Here is a 20,919-nt window from a genome sequence, read left to right as displayed (position 1 = left end):
GTAATTTCCTTCTATGATATTCTTCAGTATAGCTTTTGTTAATGATAAACTTGGTGAACCAAATGTTACTCTAAGCTGAGTCCTCATAATAGAATAAAGGGAGGAGGTATCCCTTGTAAATAAATACCAGAGAGTAAATGGATAGGTTAGCTCAAAACTGGTCCACAGAGAAATTTGGACCAAAATGATCTGAACATTGTACTGTGCATACTGGCTATTACTAGTATTCTGTTAATTTCACATTGTGTCCTTGAGCCAAGGCTAGAAATTTACTATTATATGAGATAACTAACTCATCATACTGTACACTGTTAATAATCTAGCTATCAACTTAATTATTGTGACGAAAGAATGAATATTAAAAAAGAAGAAACTTCACAAAATTATTATGCCAGGGTGAGAGAATAAATACAAACTGCAAGAATTTTGTTCATCTCTAAATACGGAGAGATCTCAACAACAGAGCAAGAGACATATTTAAATTAGTTAATAGTTGCTTCATCCTGGTCCTTTAGTTTGATGCATTCATTCCTTGACTGTCCTTTTCAAAACTGTAATCCTTATACTATTTACCAAGAATTGTCTCTTCTCTGCTTTTCCCTCCACCCCCCATTAGAACATGTATAAATATATTTTGGGTTTTGTTTTACTTATTGTTTTCTCCCTTACTAGAATATTAACTTTAGGAGGGAAAGGATATTTTCCCCATGTAGTGCTAACTGCTATATTAAAGAGTTCAAAAGAGTCCTTGACTATACATAGAGAAGAAAGCAAATATTTTGGTTGAATTTATTAAATAGCTTTAAAAGCATAAATGAAAATTCAGAAGGAATTTTAAAGACTTGCTGAAATAGTCATCTGAATCTTTTCTTTTCACTTTTAAATGAAGGCAAGAAAATAAAGATACAAAGAAGACTTAAAAGATTAAAAGCTGGCATACTATATTCCTTCAAACAAAGTAGTCTGCCCCCCCCCCAAAAAAAGTTAATAGGCAAATATTTAACTGTGAATTTTGCCTATTTCTTACCAGTTTCTTTACCTATTGAATTTTGGTTTATGCAAATGAATCTTTTTTCCCTTTGGATAAACAGGAACTTCCTTTATATACTTTTGAGGCAAGTAGAATGGAGAACTACACAAGAAGTCACAGTAATTCAGTTAATTCTATTTTGTTATTTGATAAACATGCTCAATGTTATAATATACATTCTATGAAAGTATAGGCTAGAGTGACTTCTAAACTTGTCATTTTCACATGTCTTTTTATTGTGAAACAATTTTCTATTCTGCATTTAATTGGAACAACAATGACACCTTATGTCTGGCTTTTAGTACTAAGAACAATTTCCACATTGCAATAATTGGCACCCTTAAAAATATAGATCAAATATTACTTCCCAGATCTGGATGTATTCATACATATTTAAACCAAAAGTGCTTGATTGTGATTTTTTTCCTTTACTCTAATTCTATGTATTAATATTTTACACAAGTTTAGTTAAAATGAAAATAACACTCTGCCTTTCATTTTTTAAAACCATGAGTGTTACTCTATAAAGCACAATAGAACAATGACTTGCAATGGTAGGTATTCAGTTAATGTATACTAAATGAAATTGCATGTTTTTCTTAAAGTAACATATTAATGCTTCATCTTAATATAAAAGAAATATTATTTCTCCTTTTATACTCATTTACTATATTTTGCTTTATTAGAAGTTAAAAATTTTACATTCATAGGTAAGCAACATTTCAGAAAACCACATTTAAATTTAGACTTTCTTGGGAAATACTAAAATCATTGGCCTTAATTATTAACAACTGTCAGTACTATAGAACAAACATGTTTAACATTTTTTTCAATTAATATACCAGGAAATATGTTCTATAAATATACTGAGATTTTTCCAATGGACTATGAATGTATGAATAAATGCACTGATATAGATGAGGATAGTGCAGTGTATACTAGAGGCAGTTCTTGTTTTGATTTCATAGCAAAACTGTTAAATTCAAACTGGTCGGTCTTCTATTTTTGTCCCTTTGTGGCATTATGTTAACTAAAGTCACCCTGTCATATGACACAACACCAGAACTTTTTTCTTCAGAGTAACACTGTGGGCTGTGGTAGCCTAGTCGTGGAGTGCTTGCCTAGCATGTGTGGGGCATTGGGTTTGATCATTAGCACCACATAAAACAAATAAATAAAATAAAGGTATTGTGTCTATCTGCAACTAAATACACACACACATATTTTGAGTAACATTGTGATTTCCACATTTGTCATGTTTTTACATGTCTTTTTATTCTGAAATAATTTTCTATTCTGCATTTAATTAGAACAATAATTACACTTTATGTCTAGCTTTTAGTACTAACAGCAATATTGACCAGCCTCTCCTCTTATTATTCTTAGCCTCTGGTAATGACCATTCTACTTTCAACTTGTATGAGACCAAATTTTTGTATTTCACATAAGAGTCAAAATATGCAGTATTTGTCTCTCTGCCTGGCTAATTTTACTTAACATAATAATGTTCTCTGGGCATTTGTGTTTTAGCAAATGATAGACTATCATCTTTTTTATGGCTGAATAATATGCCATTGTGTATATGTTCCACATTTTCTTTATTCCTTCAACCAATTATGGGCGTTTAGGCTTACTCCATATTTTGGCTATTGTGAATTGTGCTGCAATAAACATAGTAGTGCAGATGTCTCTTCAACATTCTAATTTCTTTTCCTTTGGATATAAACTCAATAGAAAGATAGCCGATTATACAATATTCTATTTTTAATTTGGGGGGGACTCTTCATACTGTTGTCCATATGTTTGTACTAATTTACATTTCTATCTGGTCCTTTCTTGATTTGTAATATGTCTTGTAATATGTCTAAAGAGGTTGAGTGATGAAATTAATAGTTGTAGAACAGTTGTATATATAACTTCTGTATCTAAGCATTAAATCTATAACCTTGATTGATTACAAAGTCTGAATCATAGGTTTTATTTCATGATATGCTAGAATTCCATGAAAGAGTTTGAAAAATTCAAAGTCTACTTCATTTTATAATCTGATGTTTTTCATAATTTGAGATTAATCTCTCCAAATCTTAATTTCTTTCTTTTTCTCAATGTTATACTTACATTTTCATCCCTACCAATCCATAGTTATATTTTGACTATCATTTATAATATATCAGAAAGTGAATGTTATGCCATCTATAGACAGAATATGAATTATACTAGTTTATAATATAGGAAAGTATATTGTAAAAAAATTAGATTTCTGTTTACCAACTCCTACAAGCACAGTCTTCAAACTTTTTACCTAAATATTTACTATTCTTTACTGAGGTTGCCATTTCAGATGTTTGTGCCCTAAAGCATTTACTTAAACCTTTATCATTTTGTCATAGTACCATTGGCATTTAATATGTTATTCAAATATATCATCTTATTAAATTTCTTTAACCTCACAAAGTTTAAAGATACCTGTTAAAATCAACCAACTTGGTCATTTACTAAACTATGTTGTATCTTAGTATTCTTCCAGAATGCAGAAAATTACCAATGTTTGTTCCCAGGAATGAAAAACTATCCCTTCCTATAATCGATTATCATTAGTCTTTGGTTTTGTGCCTTCTCTGTAATGATATAGGTTTGTTTCTCCTTTATTCTTTGCAGAGTGCTGCAGCAGCTCCCAGTCCAGTGCTAGGAAACATTCCCCCAGGAGATGGCATGCCAGTAGGTCCTGTACCACCAGGGTTCTTTCAGGTACTCAGAGAAACTCTGACTAGGAATGTTAAGGCATAGGAACTCCTGTTTGATTTCATTTAAAGATAATGAAGTAGGATGAGGCTATTTTAATTCTTAAAGTAAATGTAATACTGTGCAGCCAACTCTTGATTGTTCAGTCTGGCTATTATATTGTCTTTCCTTCCTATGCTTTATTTGTTGTTAATTAATTAATTAAGCAATTTCATTGTTCAGTTAAGAAGGAAAAGGAGTTTAAATGCAAATAAGCCATTAACTATGGTAAATACTTTGTGGGAGAGACTGAAGATAATATTCTGGGAAGAGATGGATTTTTAACTATCCAAGCTACCCATATTGCCACAGACTAGAGATAATCAAGATTTGGCTGTGCTATCACACTATAGCTAAATCCTAATCTATCTAACAAGAATTATAGGCTATATCAAAATATTTTTTGGATCATTTTGGTGGCTTTAAGCTGGAATTTTTATTAATATAATTACTTAACATTTTAAAATGAGATTTTCAAATATATGTTAGTATTTTTTAATTTCAGTAAGACCACTTATTTTAGGAATGATTATAATGATTTTATAACTATAATACATCACTTTTTAATTTTATGGTATCCACATCTTAAGTTTGATAATATCCTAATGCAAACTAATACAGATTTTTAAATTTGTATTTTTATACATAAATTTATAATACCTTTTGAAAAAATTAAGAATTTAGGAGTTGAGAGCTAGAACTGGAAGGTGTTATAGGAATTAATATAGTATGCTCTATTGTTAATTACATTAGGTACCTATAAGTTCATCAATTCAGTTTTTCTATTTTCAAAGTCCTTTTTAATCATTTGTTACTTAATCCATACCATCATTATAGGGTGCTTACAATTATGAACATGGAGAAATAAAATTATAAATAATTTTGGGAAATAAATCAATTGAATTAAAAGATCTTAATTAGAACCTAGAACCAACTCTGGTATTTTAAGGCATGCTTATTTGCTCAGCTGCTCTATACTAATACCCAAATAGTCTAAAATCTTTATGTCTTTTTAAAGCTCACATTCTGTCTAGGGGCACCTTTCTTAAAATCTAGAAACAGATTGTAACTTTTGATTATTAAATGAACAGCCACCATTTAAGATAATAATAATAATAATAATAATAATAACTTAACTCTTAGTAACTACAACTGGGTTTTAAATGTATTACATATATAAACTCATCCCCACTGTGCAGATGGAGAAACCAAGGCATTGATTGATTGATAAATGATTTGAACAAAACCAGAAAGTTGTAGAGCTGGGATTTAAATCAAAGCAGTCTGGACCTGTGCCGTTAAGTTTACCTTTGAAGTTTACAGTTGACTGTTATTGATGAAATATTTTTGGTTTAAAATTTTTTTTTCCTGATGCTCTTATTTATATTGCCAAAGATAGTTTGGGGTTAGGGAGTAAATTAGAAGATTTTTTTTTTATTTGAGAATTAGTAGAAGCTCTGTAACTGGCACTTTTAAAAGAAAAGAGAGGTCAGGAAGGAAACCAAATTTTTTTATTCTAGGATTATGTTAAGATGTATAAATCTATATATTTTCATTTTCACATTTGGTAGGATAAACCATTCTCAACTTTTACCTATCTTCTTTCTCAAAGTATTCTTAAGAGTACTTGAAATAGCATTGTCTTTGTTTTTATTAATCCAGTGTGATTGATAAATATTGGAGTACCACAGATACCGGGCAAAAATTAAAAGGTATAGTATGTATCCTCTTGAAGCTTATTGTAGAAGACTTTGACACATATAAACTTATCCTCCAATTGATAAGACATTATCAAAAATAAGTAACAAAGTGAAAAGTTCTGTGATGAGCAAGAAGAGAGCCATTAAGTCTGAGTTGGAGATAAGAGTGGTTTAGAAAAATTTGTACAGAAAAACATGCAGAGGAATACATTCTAGAAAGTAGGAACATTTTAAGCCAAAGTGTGGCATCATCAAAATGATTTGTGTCAAGGTATTGAGAATAAAGCATACAAAAAGTGAGGGGGGAGAGGAACAGAAGTTCCTGGACATGAAATTGGAAAACTATGTGTAGTCCATTGAAAAGGGCCTTATGTGCCATGAGAAGAGCTTGAGTGTATTCAGTAGGCCTCTAGGAGCCATCAGAAATCTCTAAGAAGGGCAGTGACCTGAATATGCAATAGATTCAAACTTTCTGGTAGACATCTAGGATATAAGTGTTTATAAATCCCTTCCCTCAAAAGCTTATAGTGTGGTGAAATAGAAAAGAGGCAATTAGAGTACAAAAATTTTGAAAATTATTATAGTAAATGGGTAAAGTTTTCTCTTAGAGCAAATCAGACCACCAAACCCTGTCTTGAAAGAGGCATAGTCAGGGGAGTATTGTCAAAATTGTAAATGAAATCCAAATTGGCATCTATAGATAAATTGTTAGGCATGGAAATAGGAGGAGAATACTGTAGGCAGAAGAAAAATAAATTATAAAGTCTTAGAAGAGAGAGACTAAATATATCAGGAAAAGTGGAGCTTAATTAACTGAAGGGAATATAGCTAGAGATGTGACCTAAAAGGGACCTTAAGGGGATTTGTAAGTTACTGAAGAGTTGGAACTTGATCTTTTGGGCAGTAATAAGCTATTGAAGGATTAAGCAGGATAGGGACAGGCTCATTCATAATTTCATTTTTAGAAAAAAAATTCACTCCAGATTTGCAGAGGGACAAGTCTCCAGAGGAATAAGTCTGGAGGTAGAGAGACTATTTATGAGGCTGTTACAGCAATCCAGGTAAGATTTAGAATATCCTTAACTAAGATAGTGACCATGAATATGGAGAGAGATCAACAGATTTGAGCAACAGAAATAAATATGTAGGGGTGAGGAATAAAGGCATTTAAGGATAATATCCTGGTTTCTGGCTCTAATCTGAATAAATAGGCGTATTATTTTCTGAAAGAGACCACAACATAGGGGATAGGTTTGAGATGGGGCAGATGAGGTCCCCTGTGGCACAGCCAGTCAGCAATATATGTTAAGCAAATAGACCTACAGGTTTAAAGCCTAGGACAGTGATTTAAACTAGAGATAAAAATTGCAAGATCGTCATCTTATTAATGGTACTTGAATCCACAGGGGTATATTAATTGTCTAGGGAGAAAGTACAGAATGAAAAGATAAGAGGATTCACATTTAAAAGATGAACAAAGGGAACAGAACCCATTCCAGATATTGGGTGCAGCTGTACCAACAGGTTGTTTATTATAGTACCAAGGAAGAGACTTTCTGAACCTACTAAGATTGGGGCAATAGGTTTGGAAAGGAAGAAATAGTTTATGATTATGTTTGATAAGCCTTATTTGATTAACCAGATTAAGGGTAGAAGATAAAGAGTTGAAAGAATCTGCAGTTCCTACTTTGGACCTCTGGATAAATTTAATGCTTTATCTGTGTAAAGAAAGATGGAGGTAGAAAAGGTTTTAGATGCATTTGGGTTTGATGCACAAGTCATTCCTCTTTACCCAGGCAGACTATTCCATGTAATCCCAAGTGCTTTTTCCACCTATGCAACTTTTAAATATATCTAGTGTTCATAGAAATGCCTTTCTGAAATATTGAAAAACTCAGATAATTCAACTTTTAAGAAAGAAATATGATATTAATGTCTTTTGATAAAAAGAGTAATGGCATCAGACAACTCGAGTATTTCCTAAATTGGACTATACCCTAGTATGATTCTGGTCATAATGTCTGTTGTTTATAGAGTATAGCTGACTTTCATGAGTAGAAATAGCAGCTAATATTAATAATTCTTATCCAAATACCAATTTTTAATTGTTCCAAAAAGGTGTTGTCCTCCAAGAATGATCCAAATATACAGAACTTCTAATGGGATATCTTTTCAGAGTTCACAAACCATAATATTCAAGATTTAGGCACACATGGTGCACAAGGCTGGGGCAAGGAAATTGAAAGGAACTAAAAAAGAACAGGCTGTGTCTTCATCTATCTAGGTCCACAAAACTGGGTAGCAGAGACTGAGGCCCTACTCAGATTACAAGGGAACCCTTGGCCCAAAGGAAGCCTAAACAGTTTTTGTAGACTCTCAGCTTGGTTTAACTACTAAATTCTTAACAGTAGTTACCTCCTATTGTCTTTTATCTTTAGATAGACTTCAAGAATATTTTATATTAATATTCTTAGAAAATGCAAAGCTTATTTGAGAGTAGCTGGAATGGGACTAGATCATAAGAGCATTAAGCCTATTAGAATTAAATCAATAAATTAAAGAATAATAATTTGTAACTGGCAGGTACTAACTTAAGTAGTTCTGAGTTGCACTCTCTCTGTGAGTGCAATAAAAGTTTTCCTAAATAAACATATTCCTTTTATTCCTGTTTCCATTATACAATAAGTCTCTTCTTTTCCATGTGTAGACTTAAATTCATTACCAAGTGGAATTATCACATATTCTATACTTAATGAATTCATAACAAACTCAATCAATTACAACTCTAAAAATTATTATGATTAATACTCCATACATTTAATAGGTCCATTCTGACAGTTAAGCTTTAGGTTAGAGACTTTTTCTTTGTAACATTGTTCTCACTTAAACTTTAATGTTTTTATTGCAATGAGATCTTCTGTTGATGAGCAGGAGAAAAATTAAGTACAATCAGTGGGACTATTTAGACATGGAAAAGATGGTATCAGGTTATTCATATGAAGTCATATTTAAAGTTATTTAAAGTAAGACAGTTATTTACTTGGAATCTTTTTTATCAATGGAGTGATTTATATAAGAAATCCTATAAATTTCCAAAATGATTGCTGCCATAGAATTGGTGAATGACTTTAGAGCAGCTTTCTTACATCAAGAAGTCTGGCTGTTCAGGATAAGAGGGAAGACAATAAATCTAACTGGTGGTCAAATAGCTAACTGGAGTTGGGCAGTATTTGTAAAATAAAATATCGTATTATAATGTGGTGTGAGTATTCTTTATCGGCACATAGAACTGAGTCTGTAACTTTCCTGTCCCTGTGCTAAAGTCTTATTCAAATATTTCATTGTATACTAAGAAATTTGAATTATGTATTAACAGGATCAACCTGCTGTTTATTCATTCTCATAGCATTCTTACAAAAAGACAGGCTAAGGGCTTCAATTTCTATAATTTTATTAAAATGGGAAGGAGTATTTTATAAATACATTAGATTTTCTTTTTGTATATGTATAATGATTAAAATAATTCAATAAAGTGTTCTACATAAAACAAGGAAAAAGTACTTATTCTTTTATGGTTTTAAACGTTAAGACTGTTAACTCTGTTATTTTGTAAGATCGCATAATTTTATGGGTAACAAGGAAGCTTCTCTTGTGACCTTACTATAACCTTAAAGCAATGGGTATTTCTTATTTCAACTTAAAAATTTCTGAGAAAGGGTGAAAACGTTTTATTTTTTCCTTTTCCTGCTCTATATCATAGGAAGCTTTAAAGATGGAAACTATACCTTGCTTATCACTCTATAACTAAACACATTCATATATCTTATATGAAAACAATATAGCTTGGTGTGGTGGTGCATGCCTGCAATTCCAGCAACTTAAGAGGCTAAGGCAGGGGGATTGCCAAGTTTAGAGGCCAGCCTAAGCAACTTAGGGAGACTCCCATTTCAAAAAATAAAAAGGACTAGGAATAAAGTTCAGCAGCACAGCTCAATCTCCAATATTAAAAAAAAATCCAAATATAAACTTTTAATAGGTGCTAACAGATACTCTATAACTAATGTGGCATGTACTTGTAAACATCTAATTTGAACCTATAAAAGACTATATAGACTTGTCCATTTTTATCAAATATTATATTTTGTTCTGATTTTTTTTTGGGGGGGTGGGTACCAGTGATTGAACTCAGGGGCAATCCACCACTAAGACACTTCCCTAGCCCTATTTTGTATTTTATTAGAGACAGGGTCTTACTGAGTTGCTTAGCACCTCACTAAATTGCTGAGGCTGGCTTTGAACTCTCGATCCTCCCACCTCTGCCTGCTGCGATTACAGGTGTGCACCCCCACACCCGGCCTTGTTTTGATTTTTATAATGATACTTTTGCTATATTCTAGTCACTAAAACTTTAGTTTTCTTAACTGAAACTGTTTAAGTCTATTAATATATTGATATTGGATTATAAATTTAAGGCGTTTACATGAGTAAGATTACAAAAACTTGTTGAAAATAAAGTATTCCAAGTAATTTAATTTCACAACAAGGTGGTCATCCATATATTAGAATCTAAATTGATCAAAACTCTTTGATATTACAGCAGATTTATGGGGCACAGTTTGTTTGCAAGATTAGTATTAACAATGGTAAAGCTGCTTTGCCATCTAGTGGTGATTCGAAGATGTCTTCATGTGTTCAGGATCTATTTTCCAAGGTGCTATTTTTAGCAAGACTGCGTTGTAGCAAGCTGACCTAATGCTTTGACATAGTAATAATACAAAAAGAAGGGAAAATATTATAAGAAAATTCCCCTTTTTCTCCACGGTGTTGTTATTGACTAGAAAAGGCTCAATAGAGATAACATTTATAAAGAAATAGGACAAAAACAAAGCTCAGAGTAACAAAATATTCTAAATAGTTTAAAAGAAAAAGAATAAAAATGAATCAAAAATGAGAAATTTTTTATATAATATAATATTAATCTAACACTTGAAACTGAAAAACAAGAAGAGATATTTTTAAAAGCTCCAGGTTAAATGTTTCTGGGATTTATTTTAATATATTTTTGGAAATAAAGTTCTATATTTTGAAGATCTGTATTCATTTGCTCTGCTATTTCTAGTCAGACTATCTGAAGCCAGCCATTTTTTAAATTAGTAGCATCTGTTTTACACTAATATTTATGTTTAAATAATCTACATATATTATATATTTAAGTAATCTACATATCTTGTCAATTTCCTTCTTTTATTAACCTTGGTATTGTCTTTTCTTCCAATGATTTGACTTTATTCTTTTCTTTTCTGACCATGACAATTTCAGAAATTCATGTTTGAAAATACTCTACACCCAGGAACACTCCTTTTCCTTCGCCCCATAAGTTGTAGATATTATCTTAGATCTTAGTAACCAAAACATCACTTGATATATCTTAGTTTGAATGAGAAGTGTACTGAAAATCTGAAGTAGAATTTACTTACTAAAATATAATATCTAACATTATATACATAGTTTTAAAAATTCAGCTATTAGGAAGATTATTTCTCAGAATTAAATACATCAAATTTGGATGGATGGTAGTGGGAACGATGACTTCTTAAAAAAAAAAAAAGCTCAAGCAACTTTCTTAAAACTATAATTTTGAATCTTTAAAGAACAGGGATTCTAAATGTTGAAAATAGAGCAAGACTTTCTCTCTAGTATAAAGATAAAAGCAACTAAAAAAATAAAGGTGCCTTACAGCTGCTGGCTTTGATAATGCTATCCTGCAGTCGTGGTAATAGTTTTTCTGGTCTCAACTATTAGAACAAATTAAAACTGCTCAGCTTGAGTAACTAAATAAGCTTTTTAAAAAATTGCAGTTCAGACAACTCAAGACCCCACAGCAGTGACTAGATGGACAGGGAACAAAGACTGGAGTGACGGATAGAGAGAGTCTTTACTTGGGTCTTGCAATGAAAAAGAATGAAGTACTTGCGTATTAGAAATCTCGTTGTTATTATCAATATTATTATTTGTCAATATGGGTATTTAAGAAAAAGTTAGATTAGCCACACAAGATCAGTATTTGATTTTCCTTCTGGTTTCATGCTACTTCTGTAAGCTAAAGGTGTCAAACAGTTAATATGAAACAATAAAATATATTTTTAAATCATATTTGTGAAAAGGAGCTTAGCTATTTTTCAGATATTTTGAAATTAGGTTTTTCTTTTGGAAGTATATTATTGAAAATTCTTCCCAGAGCACTTTAGTTTTTATTAAACTCCCTTGATAAAATATTTATATAGAGCAAATTGCAAGTATGTCAAGGCTATTTATAATACAGTTTTGGTTTTTTACTTAATGTTGGTTCACAGAAACAAAAATGATCAAGCATTCTTTGGGAAATTAAAAATAAAGACTGTATTATTATATTATTAATTCCCTATGTAGTAGGGATAGCTTTGTCTTAAGTATATATTAGGAAGCCTCTACTCTTTTAAAAATAACTTATCACTTGGTGGTGTTCATAAATACTTTGTCTTATGTTCTATGTCAGGGGTTGACAAACTTTCTGCAAAGAGCCATATAGTAAATATATTCAATTTACAGGTCACCTGGTCCCTGTCACAACCACTCAGCTCTTTTCTTATTGCAGAAAACCAGCAATAGATACCATGTAACTTAATGTGCATGACTGTAAAACTTTATTTACCCAAATAAATGTTGGCCCAAATTTGTCCTACTCCTGTTTTATATAGATATGGTAAGAGACTCAACAACTAAGGACCAAAGTTTTTCTAAATGTGTAAAGGCAATCTCTGAGAGTCTGGTAGTTATCCAGTTTCCAGTATATCAAAATTCTTCCATATGGGTAGTGTGAGTTTAGAAATCCTTTGATTTTATTGTTGTTATTGCTTGTTTTGTTTCTAATACATGAGACAAACTATATTTTGAAAACCACTTGTGAAAATTGCCATCAACATGAAACAACAATTATTTATTTTCCCTCCCTAAGTTACTACAGAGAACAAGATAAACAGAAAGTCCTGCCCCTAAAGAATTTAGAATCTATAAGGAAAACAGTAAACAAAAGAATTATTTTTAATATATGATATTTCAGATAGTGACAAGGATTAAGGAGAAAAAAAATCAAAGAGAAAAATAAAATAAATAGCATTCCATTAGTTCCATAAGGGTGGCCAGAGAAAGACTTAACCTTAAAAGTCATCATTTGAGTAAAGATTGGAAGAAAACAAAGGAACAAACCATGGGATGTTTGGGGGAAGAATATGTGTAGGCTGAGAGAAAAGAAAATGCAAAGACCCCGAGTCGAAAGAATGGTTGGGGTGTTATTGTTGTTGTTGTTGTTGTTTTAAGGAATAAGAAGGTCTGGGTAGTTAAAGTGGAGTGTCAGCTGGGGAAAATAGGTATAAAGTCACAGAGAACAGAAAGTCTGATCACTTAGAACTTTCTAGGATCTTAGAGAGACTTTGTTTTTTATGGGGAGTAGAGGCATCTAATGGAGTTTTTTTGTATGTGTGGTTATATGTTGAGATTACTCTGTAGGAAAGCATAGCAGCAAGAAAACTAGTGTGGATGACACTGAAGAATTTTGGGAAGGCATTATTATGCTACCAATGTGATAGCAATAAGAGAAGTGGTTGGATTCTCCCTATATTTTGAAGTTAGAGCCAGACTACAAGGGCGCGATACAATGGTACATGCCTATGATTCCAGTGGCTCCTGAGGCTGAGGCAGGAGAATCTCGAATTCAAAGCCAGCCTCAGCAACTTAGTAAGGCTCTAAGCAATTTAATCTGTTCTGTAGAAAGACTAGCATATAGTTCAGATATGAGTTGAGTACATTTAAATATAGACTTAATGTTTACAGGTAAGTCACCAAATGAATATGATAGTGTTATTTTGTTTCTAAGGAAAGTAAAACTATATATAATTAGCCAGTTATATCAGAAGACCAAGCCATAGGCTAGATTTTTAACAAAGCTTTTCATCTCTGTGTGGGAATTTGAAAGGACTTCTGCTTAATCAGTAGAAACTTCCCTAGCATACCAAGATACCAGAAGGGTAAGAACAAAGTTATATATAAATTTTAAAATGAATAATAAATATATAATGTATATAAATGTATGTTTAAATATATTTATATAAATGTATATATTTAAATATGTAATATATATACACACACATACACACCTAAAGGTACATTTTAAGTAAACTGAAGTAACTGTCTTCCACATCTCAACTGGAACTAGTTTACATGGAATTATGAATATACAATAGGGAAAAAGAAGACAGGAGGAATAGTTTTGCATTATTTAGTGAAAAGTTAAGGTGTTGGGCTGGGGCTTTAGCTGAGTAGAGGAGCACTTGCCTCACACCTGTGAGGCACTGGGTTCAGTTCTCAGCACCACATAAAAATAAGTTCATAAAAAGATACTGTATCCATTTACAACTTTAAAAAAAGTTAAGGTGTTTTTAAAAAAATTACTTTAAGTTTTAAAATTATTTAATTTTTTGGTCTCTTTATTGAATCAGCCTGATACTACATCTTAGATTGTAAATATCACAAATTTATTTTAATAACCCAAACTGTTTTTTTTTTTAGTCATTGTCCTTTATTTATTTATTTATTTTTTATTTTTTTTTTAAAGAGAGAGTGAGAGAGGAGAGAGAGAGAATTTTTTTTTTTAATATTTATTTTTTAGTTCTCGGCGGACACAACATCTTTGTTGGTATGTGGTGCTGAGGATCGAACCCGGGCCGCACGCATGCCAGGCGAGCGCGCTACTGCTTGAGCCACATCCCCAGCCCTGTCCTTTATTTAGTAGTTGATTGCAGAAGAGTTTATATGGGAATGTACCTACTTGTCTCATAGACATAGAAAAATATGTGTCTGTGCATATTTCTGGATATAAATTGCTTTAAGCAAATCATTAAAATTTGATAGACTGTTCTTCAAACTTTTATACTGTATTAGACCACCAGACAGCATAGTCCCTACTCACAATCCATAGTCTGTTGCCATGCACCTCTATCTGGTGACTATACAGTAATGAAGGTTTGAGAAATAGTATCATCTTATTGAAAAGGCTGATAATATAAGTGACCAATTTTGATGTATAGACTAAATCAATATCAAAAGAATCAACCTGCTTGTAACTCTACACTGTATCGGGCTAGACTTTTCAAAATAACACAAGGAAACTTGGTCGGTTATTACTTTACAGTTATTTTAATTAGGTCTTAATGATGATAAAATACATCTAAGATGTATGAGAGATAAACTGCATACTTATGCTGATCAGCAGTATATGCCAGCACAAGTATGTCATTTTGTGAGCTAAATTAGTTTAGTACTAGTTGGAATTGAAATGTGTTAATCAAGAGTATCTTATTCATTGGAGTGTCAGTAATGTCTGATGGAGATTTTCATGAAAAGCAGAAAAGAAACTAAACAAATTAAGATATATGAATTGTAAAGGAACTTTAAATTCATTTGATGTATAATTTATGCATCATTACTTTTTTTACAGGAAGCTTATGAAGCATATCATGGAATTATAAAAATAAAAATATATAAACATTAAAATATGGTTGAGGGTTGGGGTTGTGACTCAATGGTAGAATGTTTGCCTAGCATGCATGAGGCCCTGGGTTTGATCCTTGGCACCACATAAGAAGATAAATAAATAAAATAAAGTCATTGTATCCATCTACAACTGAAACAATACTTTAAAATTTTTTTAAAAATATGGATGAGATGAAATAAGTTAATGATTTTTCAAAATAATATTTTCCAATATTATTTATTATTGTTATGACTTCAAAAAAGTTAACATATTTAAGTTAAAAGAATGTATTGTTTTTTACTAGAAAAACTAGGGATATAAGAACATATCTCAACATTATAAAAGGTATCTGTGCTTAACCTAAAGCCAAAATCATTCTAAATGGAGAAAAATTGAAGCATTCCCTCTAAAAACTGGAACAAGGCAAAGATGCCCTATATTACCACTTCTATTCACATAGTTCTTGAAATTCTAGCCAACGCAATTAGACAAAAGTAATTAAAGGAATACAAATAGGAAAAGAAGAACTCAAACTATCATTATTTGCTGATGACATGATTCTATACTTAGAGGATCCAAAAAAATTCCACCAGAAAACATCTAGAATTAATTAATGAATTCAGCAAGGTAGCAGGATATAAAGCCAATACCCACAAATCAAATGCATTTTTATACATCAGTTATGAATCCTCTGAAAGAGAAATTAGAAAAACTACCCCATTCACAATAGCCTCAAAAAAAAAAAAAAAGAAAGAAAGAAAGAAATACTTGGGAATCAACAAAAGAGGTGAAAGATATCTACAATGAAAACCACAGAACACTAAAGAAAGAAATTGAAGACGACTTTAGATCTCTCATGCTTTTGGATAGACAAAATTAATATTATCAAAATGGCCATACTACCCAAAACGCTATACAGATTAAATGTGATTCCAATTAGAATCTCATCATTATTCCTTATAGAAATAGAAAAGGCAATCATGAAATTTTATTTGGAAAAAAAAAAAGAGACCCAGAATAGCCAAAGCAATCCTTAGCAAGAAGAGTGAAGCAGGAGGCATCACAATACCAGACCTTAAACTATACTACAAAACTATAGTAACAAGAACAGCATGGTATTGGCACCAAAATAGACATGTAGACCAATGGTACAGAATAAATGACACAGAGGCAAAACCACACAAATACAGTTATTTCATACTAGACAAAGACGCCAAAAACAATATGTTGGGGAAAAGAGCCTCTTCAACAAATGGTGCTGGGAAAATTGGAAATCCATATGCAGCAAAATGAAAATAAACCCTTATATCTCACCATGCACAAAATTCAACTCAAAGTGGATCAAGAACCTAGGAATTAGACCAGAGACCCTGAGCTATTAGAGGAAATGTAAGCCCAAATCTTTATCACATGAGATTAGCCCCTGACTTCCTTAACAAGACTCCTAAAACGCAGGAAATAAAATCAAGAATTAATAAATGGGGGCTGGGGATGTGGCTCAAGCGGTAGTGCGCTCGCCTGGCATGCGTGTGGCCCGGGTTTGATCCTCAGCACCACATACCAACAAAGATGTTGTGTCCGCCGAGAACTAAAAAAAAAAAATAAATATTAAAAAAAAATTCTCTCTCTCTCTCTCTCTTTAAAAAAAAAGAATTAATAAATGGGATGGGCTCAAACTAAAAAGCTTCTTCTTAGCAAAAGAAACAATCAATAAAGTGAAGAGAGAGCCTATATTTTGGGAGCAAATTTTTGCTACACACACATTAGATAGAGCACTAATCTCCAGGAAGTATGAAGAACTCAAAAAAATTTAACACCAAAAAAAAAAAAAACTAATCAGTTAATGGACTAAGGAGCTGAACAGATACTTCTCAGAAGAACATATACATTTGATCAACAAATATATTTAAAAATGTTCAACATCTCAAGTAATTAGAGAAATGCAAATCAAAGCTACTCTGAGACTTCATCTCATGCCAGTTGGAATGGCAGTTATCAATAATACAGACAACAATAAATGTTGGCAAGGATGTGGGGGAAAAGGCACACTCATACATTGCTGGTGGGACTACAAATTGGTGCAACCAATTTGGAAAGCAGTATAGAGATTCCTTAGAAAATTTGGAATGGAACCATCATTTGATCCAGCTATTCCACTCCTGGGTCTATACCCAAAGGACGTAAAATCAACATACTATAGTAATGCAGCCCCTTCAATGTTTATAGCAGCACAATTCACAATTGTGGAAGCAACCTAAATGCCCTTCAAAAGAAGAGTAGATAAAGAAACTGTGACATATATAGCCACACATACACACAATGGAATATTACTCAGCATTAAAAGAGAATAAAATTATGGCATTTGTAAGTAAATGGATAAGAGTTGGAGAATATCATGCTAAGTGAAGTAAGACAATCCCCGAAAACCAAAGGCTGAATGTTCTCTCTGATAAGTGGATACTGATCCATAATGGGGAGGGCATGGAAAAAATGGAGGAACTTTGATGGGGCAAAGGGGAGGGAGGAATGGGGAAAGATGGTGGAATGAGATGGACATCATTACCATAGGTACATGTATGGAGAAAATCACAGAGAATTTAATTAACAAAAATATATAATAAAAAGTAATGTTTTATTTTTAAAATAATATTTATGCTTTTGGTTAAATCTCATACTAAATATATTTTATTTCCTTTCTGGGACTATGAATAAATAATTACTTCCTGTCATAGTTACTGTCTTTAAAATTACATCTTAGTTTCTAGAATAAATTTTCTTTGTACCAGGTATTGAACTCAGGGGCACTCGACCACTGACCCACATCCCCAGCCCTATTTTTGTATTTTATTTAGAGACAGGATCTTACTGAGTTGCTTAGCACCTCCCCGTTGCTGAGGCTGGCTTTGAACTTGAGATCCTCCCATCTCAGCCTTTGAGCCACTGGGATTACAGGTTTATGCCACCATGCCTGGCTTAGAATAATTTTTATGTCATAGAATTATGTCTTCTTCCCTGTATCAACTTAAAACATTACATTGAAAATATCAAAGGAAAGATTAAATCTACATCTAAAGCCATTTCTGCGCATAATCAAGTGAGATAAATATTTGATTTTTGTGTAGTTAATAAGATGACTGAAAATAATCTGTAATTTTCCAGGCTTTATCTCACTTTATACCTTGTGTTTTTGCCTCAGTGTTGAGGGAAGCAAGCTACTTTTTTTGGCAAATAACCCTTCTCTTAAGGATTTTTGGTCCAAAGATGGCTATATGCTAAAGATAATATAATATTGAGAAAGCAGACTGTTTAATGTTCTGATTCAAATGCTAAGCCTTTTCTTAGTAGAAAGAAAATATGTTGTTGAAAACATTTCTGAGTCCTGAGCTAAGGATTATATAAACTTTGAAAATATATTTCAATCTAAAAAGATTTGGATCCCATGTGTGAACATGGCACTAGAGACAATCAAGGGGTGAGCTGCTATATTGAATTCTTAGCAGTTTTGATGGTTGGTGTATGTTTCACAAAAAGATCAATAAGTTATCATACTTTTCTAGCCAAATTATGTATAAATTACCCATTATTCTTTTATACCAAATGGTGGTTACCAAATATTGCTACTCAGTAAAACTAAGAATCATTATTTTAAAACCGGACACACTAGTAATAGAAAAACTTTAAAGCAGTAGGAAAAAAAATGAAATTCCTTGCTACTCATCTAAATTATAAGCTCTTATATGTTGTTAATATGGATATTGTAATTATAACAGAGTCTCCAACTCTTTGTTCTTTCTTACTCCTGGGTTCTCCAGAATATATAGTGTATCCTATTTAACCAAGCGGAACTTTTCCCTCTAGGCATATTTTATAAGCATTTTCTTACTAGACAACAAGAGGTACTATATGAATAGTGTGGTTTACTCTTTATAATATCAATAGATACTACCTATTTCTAGGTTGTAAATTGGCTAGTTAAGATTTTAAACAAAACCAAGCTTTATTCCATCTTTTGCTGGTTTGGGGAGTCTACCATCAATGTTATTCGTCACTCAGTCAATGAGCCAGCTAATGAACCAACTAAATATTTATTGAATTCTTGCTCTTTACATTCTTAGAATGTGCTAGCCACTTCTTTCTCTTCCTCATGAACCCCATTATGGCTTATCACATTATAATAAACATTTTTATTATGATGATGATACTCTTCTAATAATACCATTTCCATTAATCTCCATTCCCTATTCCTGTCAGCAGTTATAGTAAAAGCACAAACAATATATTAAAGACTATAATATATTACCAATATTGCACCAAAAATATTTAAGAGATGGAGATCTTGTTAAATTTGTGGCATTACTTTTAGTCTGGTGAATCAAGAGCACATGCTAATTAGTGCTTTATATGCAAAATAACTTGTTTACCTGAAATACCGCTGCCTTTCCAATTTTTTATGTTTGAGTGGTAAGAATTTTACATTCAATAAATGGTTGCACACTTCCTAGGGTGGCCTGAGAGTAAGTACCAAGTCAGGCTTATGTGTGTTCAGTTGGTGATAAGAATAAGTGTGTGTGTACATGTAATTATTCTATAAAGGTATTCCTAAATCAGAGAGCTATAGAGGTAAGATAACTAATACAGCAGTTAAGAAATTTTGTCTTTGGTTTTCTTTTGCATAAAATGAGGAAATTGGGTTAATAAACTCTACAAAGGAAAACTTCTGCTTTAACTTGTGTCATAAGACATTTAAATAAGATTCTGTAAGTTGTATTTTATCATTCTTGTTTAACAGCTTATAAAACTTGGAGTAATTTCATGAAATGCAAAGTCATTTGTTAAGCAAATATTCACTTGCTGAATTATTTTGTTAAGTTCATTTTTTCCTTCAACTATGTAATTTTGCATTTTGGTCATTTAAAAAAGTTTTCTTAAATTTAGAAGCAAATTTCATATGAATAATTTTTTCCTGAAGAAAGCTAGACTTTCCAGTATAGTGGCTCAGGCCTATAATCCCAGCAACTCAGGAGGCTGAGGCAGGAGGATCACAAGTTCAATAACAGCCTCAGCAACTTAGAAAGGCTCTGAGCAACTTAATGAGATTCTTTTCTCAAATTTTAAAAAGGTTAAAAGGGTTGGGGATGTGGCTCAGTGGTTAAGCGCCCCTGAGTCCATTCTCTAAAACCAAAAAAAAAAAAGAAAAGAAAAAAGTCCAGAGTTATTTTAAATTAGATAAGACACATTAGAATGTGTCTGAGTTTTCTGAAGTATAAACTGTCCTAAATATTAACTTTGTGCATTGTAATGAAACTAGTATGGAATACTCCCTCACTGATTTATTCTAAATTGAGCTCATAATATATAGAATACAGAAAGTATTTAAGTGATTGACATTTTTAAAAATTATATTTTTACTTTTTAATTATTTTAAATTATCCTTATTATCATACTATATTTCAGAACTAATATTTTAAAAATTTCTAAAGCCAAACTGAAATATTTAAATTAAGGCATTAGCTGATTTATACATGACTATACCAGTCTCAGGGATTCTAAGAAATACCAAGTTTTTAAGTTAATGCCCTGAACATTACTTGCTCTAATATTTTGTGTTCTTTCCTCTGAAGTAGATTTCCCCCATGTCAAAGTATACACATTAAATCCTATATGATAAATGATATAAACAAAATGCTAAGGAATTCGAGGGAAACAAGCCTGTAGAGATTCTTTGAAGAGGGAGTGACATTTAAACTGGCCCTTGAGGAACTGATAGATGTTTATTTGGCAGAGAAAGGAAAGTACAGAATCATCATAAGAAATAGAGAATATTTGCAGTTGAGCAATAT

General features: G+C 31.9%; 1 protein-coding gene across 1 annotated transcript in view; it reads left to right on the top strand.

Moving 5' to 3' along the window:
* Positions 1-20,919, top strand: part of Ssbp2 (single stranded DNA binding protein 2) — a 342,976-nt gene that overhangs the window by 255,991 nt on the left and 66,066 nt on the right. Inside the window, exon 5 of the mRNA XM_026394552.2 lies at positions 3,689-3,778. Coding sequence (XP_026250337.1) covers positions 3,689-3,778 — 90 coding nt within the window. The remainder of the gene's footprint in view (positions 1-3,688; positions 3,779-20,919) is intronic.

The sequence above is a fragment of the Urocitellus parryii genome, chromosome 1 (genome assembly GCF_045843805.1).
Source record: "Urocitellus parryii isolate mUroPar1 chromosome 1, mUroPar1.hap1, whole genome shotgun sequence".
NCBI classification, from domain to species: domain Eukaryota; kingdom Metazoa; phylum Chordata; class Mammalia; order Rodentia; family Sciuridae; genus Urocitellus; species Urocitellus parryii.
This window is presented reverse-complemented; position numbering and strand designations above follow the sequence as displayed.